Source organism: Lottia gigantea (assembly GCF_000327385.1).
Source record: "Lottia gigantea unplaced genomic scaffold LOTGIsca_97, whole genome shotgun sequence".
Classification (NCBI taxonomy): domain Eukaryota; kingdom Metazoa; phylum Mollusca; class Gastropoda; family Lottiidae; genus Lottia; species Lottia gigantea.
This window is the reverse complement of record NW_008711143.1, coordinates 665,639-691,501: the sequence shown is the minus strand read 5'-3', so window position 1 is coordinate 691,501 and position 25,863 is coordinate 665,639. Positions and strand designations below refer to the sequence as shown.

Genomic DNA, 25,863 nt, shown 5'->3' with positions numbered 1-25,863 from the left:
CTCTGTGCCACGAGTGCCTCTAGTTTATATATTTGAATTCATTTATGAACCTTCTTTGATAAAGTAACAGAACATATCTTGCAGTTACACATTACTTATGGTCAACGTTATCTGACATTGAGATACTATAATAACCTAACTACATTTGTTAGAAATATAAGAGCAATTGTATGATTAAAATGCATATGCATATTTCTAAAGACATTTCATTGGTTACTTACCATGACAAGACCAGCCAATGCTCTCATGAATATTAATAAGGCATCATTAGCACGTGCTGCCACTGGAGTTAAAATGGTTGTTAATGAACCAATAAGTAATGATAATGCTATTACACGTTTCCCTCCGAAATGTCCAGCTATGTAGCCACCAAGTATTGGTGATGCTATGAAACCAAAATTATACGCGGCTAAAATTGTTCCTTCTAGTTCTGACGACCACTTGAAATCTTCTTCCTGAAATATGGTGACTCTATGAGAATTTTCATTCAGTCATTTTACAACTCAAAATCTAAATTGAGGGTTTTATAATTACAAACACGCTATACCTCGTTTTATGAAATTCGTTTGGTTTTAACATTCAATAAATGTTTCAAAACTATTTATCTCACTGGGGCGCGGTAATTAGGTCACAGGAAATTCGGTCACCGGAACTTTGGTCACAGTAAAAAGGTCACACGGTAATTTGGTCACAGTAATAAGGTCACATGGTAATTTGGTCACAGTAATACGGTCACACGGTAATTTGGTCACAGTAAAAATGTCACACGGTCAAGGCAAAACTAGTAAAATGAAATTACTGGTAACTGGTGTAGTGATATTTATTTCATAATACATAATATAGTGTTCAGCTTGATCTCTGCCAGAGATGGATGGACCTTGTGGGGCCCTGAACGGTCGAACAGTATTTGGTATACCTGTCAATCTGCAGCTATATAGGTATTGCTGATACAACCCGCCACCGGTCTGCCTTTTAAGCTTGCAAGCCATACCACCGTTTAACTTTTGCCGACTCTCGCCATTCCAAATTACAGAATGAACTAGTAAAATGAAATTACTGGTAACTGGTGTAGTAATATTTATTTCATAATACATAACGTAGTGTTCAGCTTGATCTCTGCCAGAGATGGATGGACCTTGTGGGGCCCTGAACGGTCGAACAGTATTTGGTATACCTGTCAATCTGCAGCTATATAGGTATTGCTGATACAACCCGCCACAGGTCTGCCTTTTAAGCTTGCAAGCCATACCACCGTTTAACTTTTGCCGACTCTCGCCATTCCAAATTACAGAATGAATGCATGAATTTTCACTGAATGCAGCCTGTGAAATCATCCAGTATTGACTTCATCAATGAAGTTGATTTAATATGTATTTTATATATAATCTCCACTACTCATACATTTCCGTGCCTGTACTAATAACGTGAGCGTTTCAAAGCAGATTCTTTTCGATTTTCGGGTGGGGGTAGGGCTTTGCACGTATCTCACATATCTGAAGGGCGCCCATCTCATCCTACCCGAAAATTGAAAAACGCTCAGGTCATTGGGACAGGCGTGGATATTTACGAGCAACAGTGCCAATATATACGAGCGGACGCCCACAAGGCTATACGCCCACCAGCAGCAAATCTCATCGCGGCTTTCGCCTTTTAAATAGCATCACTACTTCCATGTAGCCAATATACACAGGTAAACTAGGTTTCAATCGAATCAGAAAAAAAAAATTGAGTTAAAAGTCAATTTCAATAAATTTTGTCCTAAGTCGGGGGCAAAGTCACGAACCTACTTAAGTTGTGACATTGCCCGTCCTCCGCCATTTATTGAATCTAGTTATCAACTACAAGCGGTTGATATGAATAAGATGACCAACACCACTGAAAATGGATAATTTTACTGTGACCAAATTACTATGTGACAGTATTACTGTGACCAAATTACCGTGTGACTTTTTTACTGTGACCAAATTACCGTGTGACCTTATTACTGTGACCAAATTACCATGTGACCTTTTTACTGTGACCAAAATACCATGTGACCTTTTTACTGTGACCAAATTACCGTGTGACCCTTTTACTGTGACCGAATTACCGTGTGACCTTATTACTGTGACCAAATTACCATGTGACCGTATTACTGTGACCAAATTACCGTGTGACTTTTTTACTGTGACCAAATTACCGTGTGACTTTTTTTACTGTGACCAAATTACCGTGTGACCTTATTACTGTGACCAAATTACCGTGTGACCTTTTTACTGTGACCAAATTTCCGGTGACCGATTTACCTGTGACCTAATTACCTACATTCTTATTTCACTATATCTTTCCAATATTATGTTTTTCGGAAAGACTTATACCATACTCACTATTTCATCAATAAATCTAGAAGCATTAGGTGTGATGTTCAGGTGGAATTCTTTGATAACTGCGGCTGTTTCAGGCAATAGTTCATCGTGTTCTAATGTCATACAGACTGTAGCCATACCAATAAGTTGTCTAATGGCCGACTGACTAAACCTAGCTCCACAACACAAATAACCGATGATCCAGCGACATGAAAAGAGTTTCTGGAAAAATGTTTCATGGTAATCTGAATGTACTGGAAGAGATACAGAGTTCTTCTTATCGGCCCCACTCTTCTCATCTGATACTAAAATAAAAAAAAGAACTATTCATTACTTTCCCAAATGGCCTATTGAAGAAATTCTACTTAACAATTGCCTTTGATTCGACTGAAAAGTATATAAGACGTAAAATTCATATTTTCCTCGACAAGAAAAAAAATTAGAATTATTTAAAGATGAAAGGAAATATTTAAAATTATCATAAGATTTGCGTTTCTTGTAATACTGGTTATATTACGGCATCATGTCAGAGGTGCATTAACTTTGTATCAAATTTTAATTGCATACTAAATGCAGGTGTCTGACCTAAAATTTTGTGTAAATTGTGACTAAACATAAATCAATTCTAACATTTTTCTAATTTTTTAAATAAATTGTTATTCTATGATTACAATAATGAAATCACTAATGAATCATTTTAAAAGAATTATATATGTAAAGATAAATTGTGTAAAATTTAAAGGCCAGTTTCTTTTCTGATTATAATATGCACATTATGATATTCGATTATAGAATGCTTTCATTATTTTTGTGCATAATTTTGATTTTGTCATTTTTATTCATAGGATTATAAAATTTGGTTTTAATCAATTAAAGGTGTAGTAGTGACAATTTTTAGTAGGAATTACTCCTCCACTTTGGTAGTGTTTAATTAGCTAAGCCTTATTATAAATACATTTAAAAAAAATTAAATACTAAAATAACTGTTTCAAATAATACACATCAAAGCTCTCTATTAGATATTAACAAATATAAAAACAACTTTAAATCAACACTCACCGGTGTAATTCCTCTTCCCCATTCTGTGACTTTCACGAAATGAAATTCTTCCAATCACGTCCTATACTGTTGATATTTTATGTCAAAAATCGTTATCAGTTTATTGATGTCTTCATTTTATCAGTTTGATCAATTTTCACTGACCAGTCACTGCTGATATGCTGCACTTTATGGTTCGAATTAATAAACTATGCCAATGGGAATCAATTATGCTCCATGCATGACGTTGGTGTGTGAACTAATGAATTTAAGCACTTTGATGAGAAGTTCCATACATTAAACACAGATTTAGGTTTGCAGGCAGATCCGGTTAATACTAATGAAAAGGTGTACAATACTAGGTTTTATCTATCACAGTCTACGTGTATGATTGGAGCGTGTGGTCGCAGGTTCTAATCTCGGTCCGCGTGTGAAAGGCCGATAACCTTGAATAAGTCACCTCCTTGGACATCAAGTTGAACATAATGTTGCAGTTTTCTGCCTTCAATTGGTCAACAAGTCCTTTTGCTTATTTTCTTGTTGAATATCATTTATAATTTATATATCATTTATATATATATCAATATAGCGTTTTTTTTTATTCAGGAGACATATTGAAATCGTCACCTAGAATTTTATGGAATTATTTCACGGACCGCTACCAATTACGACCAAATCCGAATATAGCAATCGATGGCAACTGCAATGACTGCGAATTTTCAGAAAATACCGTCTCTGCAAATGAACCCTCCTTTAGAATAAAAGGCGTAGCTTCGAGATTAAACCATCTATCAATTGAACCATATCCTGCTTCTTCTTCAAGTACACGTGCATGTGTGTGTTATAATTATAATTTAAATGATTGTGAAATATACAACCCTATAGATTCGCTCTTTAAAGCAATTTGTAATGGCTTTTTGTCGGACATGCGATTTGAGAAAAACGACATGATTTTCAGAGTGTTATTAACCAATAATCTAGTGAACAAATCTTGCTGTCATGCTGTGGAAAGGTAATGAAAAGATCAAACTTGGGTTTGGAGGATGGTATGAAATGATTCACATTATATTTTTTATCTTCTATGATAAGTGATATGTAAGATTAGAATGGTTGAGTATCCAAGAATCAAAATTCTATCACTGCTCCATATATCTATTTTTAGTATTTTGCTATCATATTTTTCAGTGAACGAGAAAGTGAAATTCTATTCACACGGGTCATGACTTAAATTCTCATGGCCACAACCTTGAAAATTATCAAATGATAAGGTTTATATTCATTTAATAAGAGCATAAACTTTATTTTGAAGTTATTCACGTTATCTGTCAATTATTTAAAATTATTGAAGGGCAGTGTGAAAGTATATGGAGTCGTATTACTATTACTTAAGGCTAAAAAACCGCGGGCGTGATTACATAAAGAACTAAAGTCGAAACTGTCAATATGTGTTTCAGGTAGACAATCTTCATCAGAATAGCTTTATAGGAAAGCGGGCTAACAATATAAATTTGGACTGGTAACGTTTCTCCCTTTTTCCGATGAGACTTCAGTTCGACGATCGGTTTACGCTGTTGAAAGGATATTGCACTGTATAATAACACCAATTTAAGAATTGGAGTTGTACGGCAATACATAATTTTAGCACTGTACTTCCACTATTTTAGACTATTATATACTTATAATTTATTATGGTATTATAATATTGCAGTAGAGAACAATAAAGCACTTTTCACAAGTGATTAATTTAACAATAGAGAACAAAAAAGAATCTATACCAATCTACTCATGAACAGATAAATTAACAATTAGGATTGTTGTTTGTCATGTGTCCTTTAAAACTGATTTCAAAAGCAAATATTTACTTTCCAAAAAGAAGTTATGTAATTCATTTTTCAGTATTCAAATAATCCACTTGTCAGAATTTATAAATAATCAATTTTTCAGAATTTATAATAATCCATTTGTCAGATTTTATAAATAATCCATTTGTCAGATTTTATAAACAATCCATTTGTCAGAATTTATAAATAATTTGTCAGAATTTATAAATAATCCATTTGTCAGAATTCATAAATAATCTATTTGACGTAATTCATAAATAATCTATTTGTCAGCTTTAAAAAAAACTACTAGTAAGAATTCAAATAATCTATTTGTCAGTTTCTAGTCAGAATTAAAATTAACTACTAGTCAGAATTAAAATTAACTACTAGTCAGAATTTCAATAATCTATTTGTAAGCATTTAAATAAGCAGCTTATTATAAGCTACCGCATTTATCAGAATTTAATTAGCAATTACATAATTGGCATCACAGTTAAGATAATTGTTGATGTATTGAGAAATAATGAAGGAAACTTGGAAGATAAAAGACAAAAGTAATATCATATACACTTCCATAACCAAATAAGAAATTTTCATCAAAAGCAAAACCCTGACACCAAAAGCATTGCACTTTATATCCAGATTTTATTGTTCAATTAAGATAAATAGATACAAAGACGCTATGTTTATCAAGACATTTCACAAATCTTTGATATTGAGTCCAATTTTACAGAAAGAAAGATAAAATATGCTCCACTAATATACCAAGGTATGATAATACCATTGTATTTTTGGAAGAGTGACAAATGTGTTGGTATCTTACACAGCTTTTAAATCATTGATGTCTTGATAAAGATAACCTCTTGGTAATAAATATGTTCAGAGCTATTTCTTCATGATTTTTTCAGAGCATTTATTCGACCCTCCAGACTCTCTGTATTAGACTTGATCATAGTAGTATTCTCCTTGAATGATTCTTGAAGCTGAAAGTTGTAATAAAATGAGACAGTCATTGATAAAGGTCTCTATCAATTTATAAGTACTGACAAAAGTAGCTATGAAAATATTTCAAGGTCTGTATAGTTATATCGGGTAGGCCAGAAAAAACGACAACACTTTTCATTTCAGGATATTTCATAAAATATCAAATCTTTGATAATAATACTTAGGCCATACCAAAATAATTTTCTGTTCTTCAGGATTTCTTGAAAAAAAAAAGGTACGAGCGAACGAAATTTTTTTTTTAATTTAAAAAAAATGTCTAAAAGTTAGTAATCATTGATTTGGTTGGTGCGATATAATATTTTTTAATTTTTAAAAAAAAAAAGTCCCTTCGTACCATTAAAATTTTCCAGCATGGATGATTTTGAATGTATTCAGATAAAATAACAATTAATAGTATTTATTTGTAATCTTCTGCAAAATTTCTTTTGCACAGATTAACTGGTCTTTTGACCAGCCATCATCAATTGTTTTGCACCAATCTAGCACATCACAAAATAGTTTTTGAGGTCCAATTAAGGTTTTGTCTGGTGGTGTAGGTTTTTCAGGAAACATTAATGTCTTTCTTGATGCCATCATAAAATCGAACACATTTTTATCACTTTTGGAAGTATTACAAACAGAATCTTCAGACGAAGAATGAGAAGGCAAGTTAATTAAAAAGTACACAAACTTGGATTTCAGTTCATCACACAGAGAAATTTTCAACGAAAGTGTAACTAAGACACCGCCTGATTTTTCCATATTGTCCTTGATGTACAGTGGTGTAACCTATTTTCGTGGATATAAGGATTCAACACTGAATTTCGTCAAAGTTAAAAAAATGAAAAAAATTTTTATGTCTTAGATGTTTCCTCAGATATTCTACAAAATAATAGAAATTGGTTTATTTTGATTTTCTTTATGAATCCTTCACTTTGACCCATATTTCATGAGCAACCAACTCGGTAATGGCGGCAGAATGCGTCACCTATTTTCGTGTACAATGTTTGATCTATAAATAAGTCTAGATAAACACGTTGTATGGATACCGGGTGGTATAATTAACTTCTCTTAGTATTTATCTTTAATATCAATTCATTATAACTAGTGACAATTCATTCAAAGAACCACGATTTAAAAACAAAATAGTGACTGACAAAATATGATACGTAGTGTAATTTATTGCTAAAAGTCACTGAAACAACATAAGAATATGGTCCACTTTGTGTTCCATAGAAATTTTCTGCTGACACTGAATCCGCTAGTTGATCACGCGACTTCATTCGTTGGATTATATTCTAGCAGACGACATGTGGAATTCCGATTATCGCTCGGGATTATAATAAAATTCGGTCGATAAAAAATGGTGACGTTTGGTAATAAGTGAAATCCGCCATTTTGTATTTGTCAAAGTATACATTAATACATTTTACCTTGCTTGAAACTACTGGATTCATTCTACTAGCTGATATTGTAGAGAAAACCCATGTTTATTAAAACAAACTAATGCGGAGGTCGCGCAAGGTCGCTCACGTAAATTATTAATCATTTCCGAAAATCCACGAATAATAGGTTTCCACGAAATTAGGTTACTCGACTGTACACTTTTTCTGGGATCTGTGATATGCACGATTGAATTCCTGCAGATGCCAGATCATAAACATCTTTAAAAGTGTTTTCAGGCTTAACATCAAACGCCATGTATGGCAAAATAAGTTTCTGGTGTGACCTAATTTTGATTACTAAAATCATTTTGGTAAAAAAGACAAATACAAATATTAATTCTAGCACTGCATCGGCCATGCCTATTTCTGATAATTATCAACTTCCGGAATTTCGATGCGTTCGGTCGTCGAGAAAACGTTCTTGCTTCAGCGAAGGGCCTAAACTACTGTACGAACTCACTGCTGGAACATGTTCTACTATAAATGTTGCACGATGTCCACAAACTGACAAACTGTTACTCCTGCTACCAAATTTTAGGCTTAGAGAAATAAAAATGAAACTAAACAATCATGTTATCTGATCAATTTAGAGGTACGGACATACGGGCAATATATTTTTTTTTTTAAAATTAAAAATTCTTTTTTCAAAATTTTACATACAGGGGCTCTTTTGATACATACGGAATATTATTTTTTAATTGTAAAAATAGAATTTCGATAACGGAAAATGGGGTACGGAATTCCCGACAAACAGAATATTATTTTGGTATGGCCTTAGACTTTACATTTATACAGATATTAGATATCTTTTCACCAAATTACAGATTTTTAGGTTGAACGACTTTGATTTGATTCTTTATGAAAAATCCTAAATTGCAAAGTGTTATAATTTTTTCAACCATATTATCTGTTTAATGATAAAAAATATCAAACCATTGAAATGAATGACAGAGCATTGTAATTTTGTCTTTGTCAAGGTCCCTATTTACAAAAACTCAAAAAAGCAGAAATCAAGATTTAAATATTACATTATTCTTCAATCACAAATACAAATACATAACAATTAAATGACTGTCTAACCAAAACAAAAGAATGCTAAAATCATTGGGAGTTAATGTCGTTGAAAGTCATTAAGGTCTTGCCTTGAAAACCATTCTGCATCAATAATTCCCCAGTAGTGAGATTTTAACAGGAAACAATCTCAAATGTACTTACCGATTTCAACATATCACCATGTGAATTCAGACTAGTTGATATTTCTTGTTGGGCAGTATCGAGATAAGCCAATGCTTGACTGAATTGTAGAGCTGTAAAAAAAAACAATAGCGATAACTTTTCTGAATTTACAGACGTATTCATTCCTTTAACACATAGCAGAGTACACAATCCTCATACAAAACCATGCCATCATGTCTCAACTAGAAACTAACCCATATAAAAGAAATTACCTTGTTCATGTAAGTCTTTCAAAGCAGTTAATCTCTCAATAACTTGGGGTAAAGAATTACCATAAGCTTCCCATTTCTTTACCAAATCATACAGCTCAGAGACCTATAGTGCAAATAAATTCAAACTATTGTTTTCATTGTATTCATTGTAAAAGGAATTGTTAAATGAAATGGGTTGAGAGATCCAAAGATATCATTTTGGTCAATGCTGTAGGTTAGGATGTAAGTGTCCAACTCTCTGAGCCACCACCACCATCCTCATTGCTATTGTTCACTCACTGCTACTAACCTTAGCCTGTTTTTCATTATCCTCCTGAACATTTTTCTTCTCTGCTATTTGTGATAGTTTATGAAGAACACCCTGTAGCCTGGCTTCTACTTGTTCCAAGTTACTTTGTTCTAAAAGACTTAGTTTAGAGTTCAATACACTCACAGCTCCCTGTACAATATAAAATGTAACTTAGAGTTATCGATATTTAGATAACAGTTTTACACATGACCATAGGACATGAAAAATGACACAAATCAGCTTCATAATATACTATTGTGTTTCCAAAAAGGAAATTTATGTAATACTAAAACTATACTAAGCTCATTCATATTTGTCTTCAATTTTGAAATCTCCACCCCACTGACAAAATACCAAAATTCTTGTTGTGGACACAAGACCTTATTAATATGATATTGATAAAGCATTAACAGTGTAGTTAACCAATATTCATATTGCCTTATTACGTAAACCAATTTATTTCATTAGGTTTCATCTTTATATTTAGAAATATATGAAGTAAGAAATAAGAAATAAGAAATTGATATATATTTCTTAATATTTCTTAAGTAAAATAAGAAATTAGGCTAAAAAAAACAAAGTGAAAGTTTAGTACTTACCAATAAACTATTGTTATCAGTATCTCCAGTTAGAACATTCTGAAATTATACAGTAAGAAATACAATACATTCCTTATCTACCAGAATAACAAAAAATGTTTGATAATTCCTATCAAGAGGAATGTTCGTAGACAGAACCTTCTGGCACTTCTCTTTCAAGACTTGATCAATTAAACCAATATTACAAGTCAAGGATAACCTGGAAAAAAAACACATAAAAATCAACACTCTACAACCTCTGTATCAGCTGCCTTCATGAATGTGTTTATGTGAACTGGGAATTTATTGATTTACTGAAATATGAAAAACTACAATAGAACACTTAAAATTTACCAATTTCTCTGAGCTTTGACCAATAACTGCTTGAAGTCTTTCTAATCTCTCTTCTAAATTTGCCATCTACAATAATAAATCAGCATAGATGATAAAAGAACCTGAACTTTAAATTACCAAATATAGAAGTTCGAAAATATGGTTATCTGTATGTAAATTGGGATATCACTTTGCAAATTGTTTGATTCAAACCTTAATTTTCAGAACTTGGTGGCAGTAAAAGCAATATAAATACCTTGGCATTCTTACTGAACTGAGCTTGTTCAGGTCTATGATATAAACTGTAGGAAACATGATCTCCACTAGCACCGGCTGAGGCTTTATCTCCTTTCTCTCCTGACTTACTACCACTAGTTTTATAAGATTCTAATTGTTTAAGCAGCCTCCTGTAAGTGAAAGGAAAGAGACATTGCATCTCATTTTTCTGTATTTTACTATTGGGCTGGGGCTTATGTGAACATAATAGACATAATTATGCAACAAAAAATATTGCAAGAAATCATCTTTGTTTTACATAAGAAAGATTTTTATACATATTCTCTTCTGCAGAAATTTCTGTATTTTCAAAATTTAAATCAAGGGAAATAATTCTTCAAATAGGCATACTGAATGTCACTTGATACCCTTTATAACTTAATTATAGCTTGAAAAATAATTTTATTTGTTGTGGGCAAAAGCAATAACTAATCTTCCTATTACAAGTATGTTTAAAAATGTGAGTTCTAGAGCATTTGCAAGAAAATGTAAAAATGAATGGATGGAAAAAGCCATAAGGTGCTGACAATATGCCATTATAATGAGTGACGTGGATGTGTCAAAGGTTGTAAAGTAATTGCAAGAAAAAGTAAACTCACTGTCTCAAGGCTCCCTGTGGATCAGAAAGATCAATAGAAGCTTCAGGACCCAGTAACTTCTCTAGATGTAGGTCAGTCAGTTGATGTTGTAGATATTCTAATTGTTTACCCATGGCTACTGGAGACAACTTCTCACTAGATTTATCATCCTTCACTGTTTCCTAGGAATAGTAATAAAAATTGTTATTGTCCAGAGATGATACTTATGTACATCCAGGTCCTGAGCAGTCCATTTTATTTGAGCTTCGTCAACAAGTAATACTAACTATACAGGCTACATTCATTGTTGTGTTATTTATTTTTAACATAATCTACTAAAAAAAAATGGACAGGGTTTGTCTCTGTTTTGATTCATCCCCTGATGTGTCAAAATAAATTTTTGATTTTTATATCTAAATTTTTAAATGTTTATATGAATTTTATATAATTAATTTATTCTCAAAATTCATAGTTTTTCTTTTCCTGTCACATTAGCACATTAAGACAAAACTCTAAACACCTTGATTTGGGAAACTTCTTCAGCTAATTCTCTCATTTCATGTTGTAATCTCTGGTATTTTTGCTGTGGTGTTTCTTTCTTGACACCATCTCCAACCTAGAAGTACCAGTAGCATGAAGTATGTCCTTCTGTGATTGCATATGTCACTTAAGATTTATTTTCAAACAAAACTTTACAATTTCTCTATTTCTATTTTAAGGATGTGTGTCAGATCTTTAACAGTTAGTTACAAAAGTGAATCAGGTATATCAGTTTATATCAAAAACAAAGTCATATCAAAATACTTAATAAAGCTTATACATATATACAGTCAAGTAACCTAATTTCGTGGAAACCTATTATTCGTGGATTTCGGAAAGGATTAATAATTTACATGAGCGACCTTGCGCGACCTCCACATTAGTTTGTTTTAATAAACATGGGTTTTCTCTATAATATCAGCTAGTAGAATGAATCCAGTAGTTTCAAGCAAGGTAAAATGTATTAATGTATACTTTGACAAATACAAAATGGCGGATTTCACTTATTACCAAACGTCACCATTTTTTATTGGCCGAATTTCCTTATAATCCCGAGCGGTAATCGGAATTCCAAGTGTCATCTGCTTGAATGTAGTCCAACGAATGAAGTCGCGTGATCAACTAGCGGATTCAGTGTCAGCAGAAAATTTCTATGGAACACAAAGTGGGCCATATTCTTATGTTGTTTCAATGACTTTTAGCAATAAATTACACTACGTATCATGTTTTGTCAGTCACTTTTTTTTTTTAAAATCGTGGTTCTTTGAAGGAATTGTCACTAGTTATAATGAATTGATATTAAAGATAAATACTAAGAGAAGTTAATTATACCACCCGGTATCCATACACCGTGTTTTTCTAGACTTATTCATAGATCAAACATTGTACATGAAAATAGGTGACGCATTCTGCCGCCGTTGCCGAGTTGGTTGCTCATGAAATATGGGTCAAAGTGAAGGATTCATAAAGAAAATCAAAATAAACCAATTTTAGTTATTTTGTAGAATATCTGAGGAAACATCTAAGACATAAATATTTTTTTTCGTTTTTTTAACTTTGACGAAATTCGGTGTTGAATCCTTATATCCACGAAAATAGGTTACACCACTGTATATATCTATTTAATAGAAAATATTAAAACAGATCCAAACATGTTGTTGTTACTCAGAGTTTCACGCTATGTAATCAACAGACAACTGACTCGTGACCTATTTTCAGCCTGCATTCCTACTGAAGTTGAACAAGTACAACTTATTCTCATGTCTACACTTTGAGACAAATTGAGATTGTAAAGAGGTTTATTAAATCTTTTAATTGTATCAGGGAATAGATCTTCTTTTCCCAGCCACCAGTCTGTGTCCTTTGCACAAAGCAAAACAACTGTGGAAATAATTATAGGACATCTATCTCATGAACGTAATCTTGTGATGCTTTTGTAAGCGTCTTAGCTTTGATGACAATTCATTTCACGAGATTCCTCCTATATGTCATAAGTTTACTTTCAATTTTTTTTTGGCCAATAAAGTGTCATGTGACTTAAAAAAAATAGCACTGCCCTAGTAAAAATTCTCAGACTTTATTCCCTCTGTCTTACGATATAACATGATGTAAATAGTATTGTCATGGACACATGATGTTTTTTCTTTTTGCATTTCGGTTTTGAAGTAATATTAGTATAGCTGACTTTTACACTGTAAGCGTAAGCTTTAATTGAATTGAAATGAATAAATAGGTCAAGTCTATTGAAAAATCATCACAATCCGTTAAAACGGTACCGTTTCGATTAATAACTTTTGTGTAAACTTTTACAGAAAGTGCTAAACGTCAGCAATAATTTGCATGTCACTAATCGGTGACGTCATCAAACACTTAGTTATGATAATGATAGAATGATAGGTTATTTATACATCTTTGATATACTCTTTAAAAAATCAGACTTACTATTTCATATTCAGTTTGAGAAACATCATAACCTGTTCTAGACGATTTACTTATCTTATCAGAGAAATCTACAAACGTAAATAAATTCATTATATGACCATCAACTCTTCATTACAAATATAAGATATTTGATATAAAAGTTTCAACATCAACATAAATAGAGAATCAGTTTCAACAATTAGCTGGTGTAATAAATATCTACTGGACTAACTTAGACATTACAGTTACACAATAATATCAGCTAATGTGTACAGTTTTCAGAGCAATTCCAACTTACCAACTCCATCAGCTTTCACTCCTTTACCTTTAAAAGCATTAAAAGCTGTTTTTGAATCAAGATTAATTTTTTCTATATTTTCATTATTAAACTCCTCCTAAAAATATAAAAGATGTAGATGGTTGGCTTTTGATATCTATGGATATAATGGTGCATAGATCTGTACCCTTGATAAATAATAATAAACTAAGTACCAAAAACCATAAAAAGCAAATTGCAGACCACCCTAAATCATACACTGGTAAAATTACTTCTAGTTTTAAATTACAAGTGTTAAAAATGATAAAACACAAACTTACATTTTCTAACTGAGCAGCCTGGTCATCTTCAGGCAACTCACTAGTCTCAAACACATCAGGTGCATTTACATCCTGGAATTAACAACCACACATAATCAATGATGTTCATATGTATAGATCATATTCACACTCATAGTCCTAAGCTTATCTAGTGTAGTGTGTACTAGTTAATAGTTTATTTACCTGTCATAGACTAATCTTACTATATACTGTGATGTACAGTTTTTCTGCAACTACTGTATAGTTTACAAGATATTTAATAAAACAAACACATTTTTGGCAGTAGTGCAGGCTTAAGGCACATTATCAATTTCATAGGAGTGATAGAACACAGGGCCGTAGCATAATAGGACAATGAAATTTTTTGTGTTCACACTGCTTTCATTTTGATTGATTTATATTTGATTCATTACTAATTTGAGGAATATCCCTATCTATCCCTAACCCTACCTTCCTAACCCTACCCTATGTATAGCATTGGTTAAAATAACCTTTACACCTCTCCCTGGTTCCTTAAATTTGATAGAGTGAGCCAATACATATTTAATTTTTATGAAAAATAAGAATGATGTGGCTCTGAATGAGTCATTGTATTGTATTTTATTGATTAAACGACTCTTTCAGAAGCTAGGCATTCATAGATTATTTTGGATATCTACACATTCCATGTTCATAATGTGATAGAACTATAATGTTAAAGCTTTTATGATAGTCTTAATGAAACTAAATTCTTACAATTCCTGGCAGGTTGGCATATTTTGGATCAGCCATTTTTGTTTCAGTAATACTCGTCAGAAGGCTGACGGCCAAGAGAGTAAGATTATGCACCAAACACCGATCTCGTTCAAACCTTACGCTATCAATTTCTTAAAGCTAAAACGGAAGAACCTAGATACAACAAAAAATAGCATGATATTGTAATTATATGAAGGCCTTTTGTTTAAACAGAAGCCGATAAGGATAAACCTGTGCACACTGAATGTTTGTAAAAGGTAGTCTGATGAACCAACGCATTTCTTCGTTTTATGCAATGAAAAGTTTAATTTTGTACGCTCAAAAATTTATCCAAATACGTCGACGATTTTCGACGAATGATAGAACGTACATCAAGAATATAAATTATTTTTAGTAACAATGAAAATGGCGGTGTAAACAAATTGCAGGCGCCGTGAGCTGGTTAAGAAGAAAATCTGAACATGGAAGATGCTGACGACTTTGATAATGGTATCCCAGGGTTTGAATTCGACGAAAATGACTGGCCAACTACAAACGACAAGCCTAAGCCATTTGTAGATAGATATTTTTCTCGTTTTTATCGAACAGGTAGAAATATAATCTCCCATCCCCACCTTTTTTTTCCATTTCCTACCATATTAGTGGCCTACTGGGCCCCAGACACGTAGTTGTTTCCACCTCTGTTAATCCCTTTGATTGTCGGAATGAGAGAGAAATTACCTGTTGTGACTAAAAGACACTGAATCAAAAAAAAAAAAAAGATGTTATATTCAGACTATACTTAGGCCCACCTCAGGCCTCATTTAAGGAATGTTGAAAATGGGCATAGGTTCTACAGCATGTGTAAGCTACTATTGATTATCTCTTTTAGTAGATTATAACCACCCTTCTGGCACAGCACAATTATTAGTCATGTTCAATATTTAATAGCCTAATGCTTTTTGGCAAATGTACTTATGTAGACCATTTTGTTTTTTTAAAAATCACTTTTATTTCAGATTTAAATGGCAAAACTGGTGAGGATCAATGTGTTCTCTGCCATTCCAATAAGTAAGGAAGTATGGCACTTATTTATTATATTATAATGAGTTAATAACACTTTAAATGCTACTGTTCATATATGTTCAGCTGTAGATATTCAGATACTGACTTGCAGTACTTGTATTTTTGCTGGAGAGAATTGGAAAGTTGGAAATCCTGGTAAAATGGGTTTAGTCTCTGCAATCTATATCACATTTCAGAATGAAATGACATGACATATTAAGAACCTCACTTTTTTAAATTCAGTGAATTGCAATCATAACATATGTAACATTGTGTTGTATTTGGTGTTTTTCAGAATATGTTTAGTAACTCTAGCCAAATCTCATCCCGTTATTGTACAGAAGAAAACAGTATCTAGTATAAATTTCGAGGCAGCTAATGGAATCAACAGATTAGATAATAAAGTGTCAGGTAAAGGCAAAAGGGTAAGGCTATTTTCACAACTAAAATACTTGTCATAAATTGAATATCCCAGGATTCCCAAATTGATTTTGAAAAGCATACCAGTACTAGAAATATAGATTACCATGTGTAACATCTTCACTTGCTATTATGAGTGTTCCTGATAGCTTGACATTGTGAGGATATTGGAATTTGAAATCCTCATTATTCTAGTGGTTTTATGTACAGATGTTTAGGAGAGATTTTTTTTTAGCAAAAACATTGCCGTGCAAGCCTTAGAATCTAAAATTATAGCATCTCCTTGTTAATACCAAGTTTAAATAAATGGGACACAACTCTAGTTGTAGTATATTGTTGCTATAATATACTTCTTAATATTTCACTGTTCTTGGTACTTATTGAGAGAGTTTGGTATATCAATTTCCATTAAATTATATTTGAATGTATTCATACGTAATCATATATTTCTATGGACTCAAAGACATTTAAGATAAATGACATGCAAATGAATTATTGTTGTCATTTGATTCTGAATTCACTATGTTCAGAAAGTAGTGTGGCTCAACATTACTAGTACATATTGTTGAATTAAAATTAGTTGAGGAATATAGTACAGATCTTATGCAATATCTATTGTTTAAAAAATTATGCATGTAAAGTATTAGACATTACTTGTTATGCAGACTTAATTTTTATTTTATATGGAAACTGAAGCAAAGATAATGGTTTAATAACCAAATAAAGGCTTTACAAATTACACAAATTAAACTGTATATATTACAGGGAGCACAGTGGGTGAAGGCTAACAGTATTTTATGTAAGATTAAGTGTACAGATGAAACTGAGTATCTAATAGTAAGCTGTGTTCGAGGAATGTTAATAGAGATCAATGAAAATATCCTCGACAATTCTAACCTGATAGCAGAGAAGGTAAAGATTGTCATAATATCACAAAATCTACTCTTTAGAATGTGACAAATATTGAAAGAGATTATAATTGCTGAGTGAATGATTATGAGTCATACACAGACTTTTTTGTAATTTTAAAATTGAATCATACAAAATTATTCTATCAGGCTAGAACTGGCAATAAAGGAATTCCAAAGAGATTTTCTAAGTTTTTTATGTGTATAAGGGACACTGATAGCATCAATTTGCACCAGTCATATTTTCAGTCAGACTTCCAAGTTTGTACATCCTTGCTAACCTCTAGGATAGTAGTTTGGAAATATCAGTGTGAAATAATTTACTTTTTGTGAATTTTTCTTTGAAAGTTAAACAAAGGAAATTTATTAAGTTATTTAAAATCACGATATTGTTATTAATTTGATAAAAGCAACTATGTTAGATTTTAACTCAAACAGGGAAACCTTAATTTGTTGCACATTTGTTCTGTTTCTGTCTTTTTAATGAATTAATTAATGACTTTTGTTACTGGATCGTGACTGTGAAATAAGATAAGTTCACCCTGTATAGATCTATTTCAAAGATTGTTTTAATTTGTTACACGTGGCCAAAATAATGTTTATATTTATTTTGATACTTAAAGTTTTGACATTTTTTTAAAAAGAAACAAAAAAGGAAATTCCTACTCCCTTGACATATGACATTAAAAAATCAGATGGGAGTAACCTTATATTTTATTGATACAATGAAATTGTGTGACTTGATTTTATAAGTGGTACATCTTATAATGTTAATTACTTTAATACATGACAGATAAAAACTAATGTTGGCACCAAGGGTTTCAAATGTATTTTGAATAATTATAAAACAATGCAAAAAAGGTGTTGATGTGATCCTGCTTTGTTGCTCCTGATGGAGCTAATGAAACCGGCGATACCATGCACTGTGCTATGAGGAAAATGTCAGTGCAGTTTTTGTCCCATGTGAACTAATAAATGCTTTTATGACCTTCATCATAGAATCACAGCAAAAATCTTAGAATGAAAATCTGACTTGATTTCTTTCGAATAAAAAACAAGATATATATTTCAGAATTAGACTCATCATTTCTGATGTTCGGATATATGGTCTTTATCATATTTCTATATTTAGAGAAATATTTGAATTTCCCTTCAAAATTTGATATTATAATGATGACAAGGTGACCTCAGTGGTAATGGTATTTGACCTCTGTTAAACTACATAAATACATTATGTTCTTGAACCAGGATGTGCCATTTTGTACTTGTATAATGGAAGTGAATGATGCAAAAGTGATCTTGAAAATCTCACAGTTTTATGTAATTTGATTTTATAACAGCGGTCACGTGCATTCGGTTTATATCTGTGTAAACAGAATGTAGATATAAGCTCTGCCCCTTAACGGACTGCATTTATCATTGAGTTTGATTGGCGTGGCCACTACACGATGTGGATGTCGTTCCTTCGAACGTTAACAAAGCCGATATCAACACTTCACTTAATGATAAGGTATTTTCCAAATTACCTTGAATGTGCACATTCCAAATTCCAACAATATTATTAATTCTGGAGTTATTTCGAACTCGTCTTTCAATAATTGCACTTTCAACTTTGCCGCTCCGTGAACTTTCAGGCAGTAGACTATAAATAGGGTCACCTACTTATTGCTGATTGGCTGTTCTCTAGGGCGTCTGTATTGTTAGTATCAGTTCATTAGCGTTATGTTAAAATGTTATGTATTTATGCTCCAATTTAGTGCATTAAGTTGTTTTGAATAATAGGATTAATAAAGGAATATGTCCCTTTAAGTTTGGAATCATTTGCTAGGTCTATGACTGCATGTAACTAGTTCTTGTAAAAGAATTGGCCTTGAAATGATATACAGCTGTGCAGTGTAAAATTGGGACATGGTATTATGGAAAAGAGGTCAAACAGCTGATGTGGGTTTTAGATTACTTCTTGATAAATAAAGTTAATAGTTTAAAGGTTATTAAAAAATGGACAGTTATGTATTAAAATAACCATTTGATTTATGTTTAAAATGACACAAGTCATATCAGATTGAAAACAAGACAAGATTAACATTTTCACATAAATTAAAATTTATTTTCAGAAATGAGATATTTTGACAGATAGGGAAATAGAGTAGAAAACTCAGCTGTCTTTTGTTTGTATTTTAGATACTTTAATTGCTGTTTAAGTCAGTTGACTTTAACAAATATATCTCAGAATATCTGATCTACCATGTCCCAATACATTATTGTAATGTAATTTTGACATATGTCAAAGTTACATTTTCTCCATTGTACCCCTTATTAACGGCCATTATAAGGTTACATATAGGTTTCCTTCAGCACATAACTTACCCATAATAAGCTATAATAACCAATCAAAGCAAGAATATACTTCTATGACGTAAAAATAAAACATAAATATTGTGATTATTAATCAATTATTGATCAATAGTCTACCATTGATCAGTAAACTCAATTTGGTAATCAATACCCATCTGTACATGTGACATATGACCTTACATTAAAACATGGTTTACCTATTAAAGTGAAACACTGTAGTAATATGTAATAGTTTCAGATGCATTGAAGAAACCATTCTCAATATTTTGGGAGCATTAAAATAAAAATGTGAAGATCTTGTGCAATATAATACTGGTATGTAAATCAGATGTAGTTTATGATTAGTATTGCTGTAAAATATCAGGAAAAATTGAGAGATTTATTATGTTTGAATTACTTGACTTTTTCTCGACACCAGTAAATCACTCAGGCTTTTATGATTTTCAAAGAAAATATTTGAAGATATTTTAGGATGAATTTTGATTAGAGATCAAGATGTTAAAATAGGCTCCAATATTAACATTTACTGTTATATGTTCTGTTAAAGGGCTGTAATCCTTCATAGTGCTCGGTGAGTTAGACCTACTTTCTAACTTGAAGGTACACAGTTCAGTCCCAGCATATGTTGAAAGTTTTCAGTCTAGTTTTCCACTGCCAGTGACGGAGCATACATGACAAATTAAACAATAAGCTGAGGTCACTTGTGCTACAAACTGAGCACATTCAACAGTTGTCGATACTTCAACTTCAGTGCACCCTGAATTGTGTTGGGTCATCTTAAGACCAGTTAGTATGAGTATTTTTTTTCTTGCACATTTTTACACCAATCTGAATGGATTCCAATTTGCAGTAAGTTACATTCTATATTCCTTGTTTTTTAAGTTTTATCAATCTGGTTACCTTTAAAATTACCACTTAATCATATAACTATTACCTCATTAGTGTCAGTCAATAGATGCTGAGAAGAGAACTAAAAACTTGTATGAAATGATGTTTTAATATACTAGATTTCTCTGGAAATATCATCATAATAGATTTCTGTAAGAACAAATTTTTATTTATTGGCAATTGTTATCATTAGAGATGCCAAAATGTTAAAAAACAAGTATGTAGGCTACCCTGGAATGTGGCAAGGAATTTAATACTTATCATCTCTCAAAAGATTTTAAAAGAACATAATTAAGATTGATGTTTAGAAATTTTGATTCTTTTGTATTTTGTAAAAGTTTTATTGTGCCTGTATCCTAGACTCATTAATATTTTTTTGATTATCTAATATCTTATAAAAGGTGGTGTAATGTCAAATGAAAGTTTGTCCAATATCAAATGAAAGTTTAATATCTAATGTAAGTTTGTCCAATATCTAATGTAAGTTTGTCCAATATCTAATGAAATTTTGTCCAATATCTAATGAAAGTTTGTCCAATATCTAATGAAATTTTGTCCAATATCTAATGAAAGTTTGTCCAATATCAAATGAAAGTTTGTCCAATATCTGATGAAAATTTGTCCAATATCTGATGAAAATTTGTCCAAAATCAAAATCCAAAATCAAATGAAAGTTTAATATCTTATGTATAAGTTTGTCCAATATCTAATGTAAGTTTGTCCAATATCTAATGAAATTTTGTCCAATATCTAATGGAAGTTTGTCCAATATCTAATGAAAGTTTGTCCAATATCTAATGAAATTTTGTCCAATATCTAATGAAAGTTTGTTCAATATTTAATGAAAGTTTGTCCAATATCTAATGAAATTTTGTCCAATATCTAATGGAAGTTTGTCCAATATCTAATGAAAGTTTGTCCAATATCTAATGAAAGTTTGTCCAATATCTAATGAAAGTTTGTCCAATATCTAATGGAAGTTTGTCAAATATCTAATGTAGGTTTGTCCAATATCTAATGGAAGTTTGTCCAATATCTAATGGAAGTTTTTCCAATATCTAATGAAAATTTGTCCAATATCTAATGGAAGTTTGTCCAATATCAAATGAAAGTTTGTCCAATATCTAATGGAAGTTTGTCCAATATCTCATGGAAGTTTGTCCAATATCTAATGAAAATTTGTCCAATATCTAATGGAAGTTTGTTTAATATCCAATGAAAGTTTGTCCAATATCTAATTGAAGTTTGTTTAATATCCAATGAAAGTTTGTCCAATTTCTAATGGAAGTTTGTCCAATATCCAATGAAAGTTTGTCCAAGATCTAATGGAAGTTTGTTCAATATCTAATGTAAGTTTGTCCAATATCTAATGAAAGTTTGTTCAATATTTAATGAAATTTTTCCAATATCTAATTGGAGTTTGTTCAATATCTAATGAAAATTTTGCCAATATCTAATGGAAGTTTGTCCAATATCTAATGGAAGTTTGTCCAATATCTAATGGAAGTTTGTCCAATATCTAATGAAAATTTGTCCAATATCTAATGGAAGTTTGTCAAATATCTAGTGAAAGTTTGTCCAATATCTCATAAAACTTGGTCAAATATCTGATGAAAATTTGTCCAAAATCATATGAAAGTTTAATATCTTATGTAAGTTTTTCCAATATTTAATGAAAATTTGTCCAATATCTAATGGAAGTTTGTCCAATATCCATTGAAAGTTTGTCCAATATCCAATGAAAGTTTGTCCAAGATCTAATGGAAGTTTGTTCAATATCTAATGAAAGTTTGTCCAATATCTAATGAAAATTTGGCCAATATCTATTAATGAAAGTTTGTCCAATATCTAATGAAAATTTGTCCAATATCTAATGAAAATTTGTCCAATATCTAATGGAAGTTTGTCCAATATCTAATGGAAGTTTGTCCAATTTCTAATGGAAGTTTGTCCAATATCCAATGAAAGTTTGTCCAAGATCTAATGGAAGTTTGTTCAATATCTAATGAAAGTTTGTCCAATATCTAATGAAAATTTGGCCAATGTCTATTAATGAAAGTTTGTCCAATATCTAATGGAAGTTTGGCCAATATCTATGAATGAAAGTTTGTCCAATATCTAATGAAAATGTTGCCAATATCTATGAATGAAAGTTTGTCCAATATCTAATGAAAATTTGTCCAATATCTAATGAAAATTTGTCCAATATCTAATGGAAGTTTGTCCAATATCTAATGAAAGTTTGTCCAATATCTAATGGAAGTTTGTCCAATATCTAATAAAAGTTTGTCCAATATCTAATGGAAGTTTGTCCAATATCTAATGAAAGTTTGTCCAAGATCTAATGGAAGTTTGTTCAATATCTAATGAAAGTTTGTCCAATATCTAATGAAAATTTGGCCAATGTCTATTAATGAAAGTTTGTCCAATATCTAATGGAAGTTTGGCCAATATCTATGAATGAAAGTTTGTCCAATATCTAATGAAAATGTTGCCAATATCTATGAATGAAAGTTTGTCCAATATCTAATGAAAATTTGTCCAATATCTAATGAAAATTTGTCCAATATCTAATGGAAGTTTGTCCAATATCTAATGAAAGTTTGTCCAATATCTAATGGAAGTTTGTCCAATATCTAATAAAAGTTTGTCCAATATCTGATAAAATTTGTTCAAAATCAAATGAAAGTTTGATATCTTATGTAATTTGTCCAATATCTAATGAAAGTTTTCCAATATTTGATGAAAGTTTTCCAATATCTACTGATAGTTTTCCAATATCAAATAAAAGTTTTCCAATATCTAGGAAAAGTTTGTCCAAAGTCTTATGAAGATTAGTCTGGTATATATGGAGAATTTGTGAACTTTCTAAGAAGATTTGTTTCATATCTAATAAAAATGTATCCAACATTTAATGAAGATTTGTCTACTTGAAGTTTTCGTCTTGAATCTAGTGATTCTTTTTGATATGTATAATATTTAATTACTGATAGTCTTAAATCTTTGTAGTTTTCTTGGATACCTAATGAACATGATTCATATGCAGTTGATTTTGTAAGTAAAACTTCCAATTTATAAGGAAGTAAAATAGGATTTATAAGTGATATGAAAAAAGTAAGCAATCTGGGACTTGTATTTTCAAAACATTTTACTCGAAAGATTGAATTTAAGTGGTTAAAAAGACGTTTTTTCTAGAACAATTATTGTAAACCATATACAAGTGTTAAGTATTGCCTAATGAAGAAGATATATCAAATATCTAAGTTCGGATATTTTGAAGTCAATGATTTGAGATAACCTTTCTCACCTATATTTTAAGTTAGCTGAAGTTATTTACAATATTTATGGAATTTGTTTGATTTAAAAGGCCTGATGTTGAGCCAAAAACCAGCATGTAGAATGATATGTTAGTGTCAAATTAAAGCGATTGAATCCTGTAATTATCCATTCAGTACTATACTGTATTACCAAACTACAAACAGTACTGTAGAGGATAATAAAGGCTACCAGTTGCTACAAACCAAGGTAGCTTGACTTTGATTAGTTGTGGCTAAACGCTCTTTTAATATTATCCTAACTTTTACTACCAAAAAAAAGAGTATTCTGTACTGCCCATGGTCCAGTGATTATAATTAGTTGGTATGTCTACTGTAAACAATATGTCATCAGGTCTTAACACCACAATAAATCTGCCCAATTAAAGATTCAAAATTTAGTTCTGTTATGTTTGACCAGTATCATATTACATACATACACATCTTTATGACCTCACCTATAATAACTTTTCTTATTGACCTTCATTCAACTTTTTTTAGAACCATTCCATAAACTCATTGGTTTCTTTTGTATCTTGTTTTGAAATAATTCAATAACTTTTTTTCAACTGGTGGGGCATCAGCACTTGCAAATTGGCACACGACGGACTTTAAAAACAATATGAGCAAACAGTGAAAAAAAAAGGAAAATAACAAAAAGCTGGACTCCATTGCAGCCGCTTAATCGGGCTACAGACCCAGCGCTGCGACGTTTGCTTTACTCAGTATGCGTGTATGTTCCACAATGAGTTGCTGTTTATGTCTAATGTATTTTACTGTAAATTACTGTAAACAACATTAAATGTTGTTAGCCGTTAAAAACACCCCATACCCATCACCTTCTGGGGGACCCATCAACCATCTATGGATCTTTTTGCAATTTCAGACATGAAAAGCAGCAATTTAGCTCATTTACTTGGGAAACCCTATTTTATACTGTTAATTTTATGAACACAGATTTGGACATTTGGATGCATTTCCTATACGAACATTATCATACAAATATTGCCGGGTACTGTCAAATTATTGCAAATCAATTGTGTTTCTAAAGATTCCTGATTTATAGGATTCTGATTTCTGAAATTTTATGACCACCTTCTTTTAAAAGAAATCAAACAGAGTTTTGCTCAAGAGAACCAAATTTCAAATTTAAACCAGTGAAGAAAGACCTTGTACTAAATTTAGAACATGAAATCTAATACCAGGGTGCCAAGAACTGGTCAAGTTAAAGTGCCTTCTTAGTGAGGTATTGTCTATTGGGGACAAGGTGCAATATAAATTTGTATCATATCTGTCAAAGAGTAATGAACCATCACATTCCAGTTTTGGCTGTAATGGCCGCCAAGTGGTAGTAAAAGTTAGAAAATATGATTATAAACTACTGAAGAAGGTGGTTAGCTGGAATCTTAAACAACAGGACAATTATATATATATATTTGTAAATGTTTTATCTGATATATGTAAATTAAAAGTATTTTTTGGGGTTTTTATTTTAGCCTGAAGATGCAGGTTTTATTGCTGTGATAATGATCAAAAGAAATGAATTTGATAGAGAAATGAAACAGTTATTATCACAGGAGAAATATCAAGGGATAGTGAAAAAAAGACTTGAAGAATCTGAAAAACAACCGGAAATTCAAGAAAGTGGAATAAGTAAAGAAATGTCACAAGTCAGTTGATAATAGTTTTTAGTTCTTTTTTACATTTACATGACTATGTGAAGTGATGTGTAATTTAATAGAACTTGAAGGAAGTGCCTGTTTCCTTATCAAGAGTCAAGATTATAGGGAGAATAAAACCAAATATTATTTAAGATCAGATAGATCTTTCTTTTTTGGGCAGTAGGGAAGGGGGAAGTTGAAGGTGTTCATTTTTCAGTAATGAAGATCATAAGTGAGCTCAAACCATGTTCATTTAAGCATCAGTATTTGTCTTATGAATTATTGCCCAGAAAGAAACGATAGTGAAATGGAAATGCTTGTGGAAATAGTTCCAGAATTGTGTT

The 25,863-nt window shown here is 31.4% G+C and overlaps 3 protein-coding genes across 3 annotated transcripts in view; 1 reads left to right on the top strand and 2 right to left on the bottom strand.

The window, feature by feature from the left end:
• LOTGIDRAFT_135330 (hypothetical protein) overlaps positions 1 to 452 on the bottom strand; it is a gene marked incomplete at both ends in the record, with an annotated part of 7,848 nt that extends 7,396 nt beyond the window's left edge. The window contains one exon of the mRNA XM_009069008.1: positions 222 to 452. Within this exon, the coding sequence (XP_009067256.1) occupies positions 222 to 452 (231 nt within the window). The remainder of the gene's footprint in view (positions 1 to 221) is intronic.
• Positions 453 to 4,332: 3,880 nt separating this feature from the next.
• LOTGIDRAFT_223566 (hypothetical protein) lies at positions 4,333 to 14,968 on the bottom strand (the record flags this gene model as incomplete). Its single annotated transcript, XM_009069007.1, has 13 exons — positions 4,333 to 6,189; positions 8,851 to 8,942; positions 9,084 to 9,186; positions 9,373 to 9,522; positions 9,972 to 10,010; positions 10,305 to 10,370; positions 10,540 to 10,690; positions 11,159 to 11,319; positions 11,658 to 11,753; positions 13,619 to 13,686; positions 13,896 to 13,992; positions 14,195 to 14,266; positions 14,930 to 14,968. 13 exons carry the CDS (start codon positions 14,963 to 14,965, stop codon positions 6,100 to 6,102), a joined length of 1,221 nt encoding a protein of 406 aa, XP_009067255.1. The 3' UTR covers positions 4,333 to 6,099.
• A 376-nt stretch (positions 14,969 to 15,344) lies between these two features.
• On the top strand, positions 15,345 to 25,649 carry LOTGIDRAFT_151243 (hypothetical protein). Its single transcript, XM_009069006.1, has 5 exons — positions 15,345 to 15,517; positions 15,928 to 15,979; positions 16,269 to 16,398; positions 17,159 to 17,305; positions 25,355 to 25,649. The coding sequence occupies exons 1-5, from the start codon at positions 15,391 to 15,393 to the stop codon at positions 25,535 to 25,537; spliced, it is 639 nt and encodes a 212-aa protein (XP_009067254.1). The 5' UTR covers positions 15,345 to 15,390; the 3' UTR covers positions 25,538 to 25,649.
• The last annotated feature ends 214 nt before the right edge of the window (positions 25,650 to 25,863 follow it).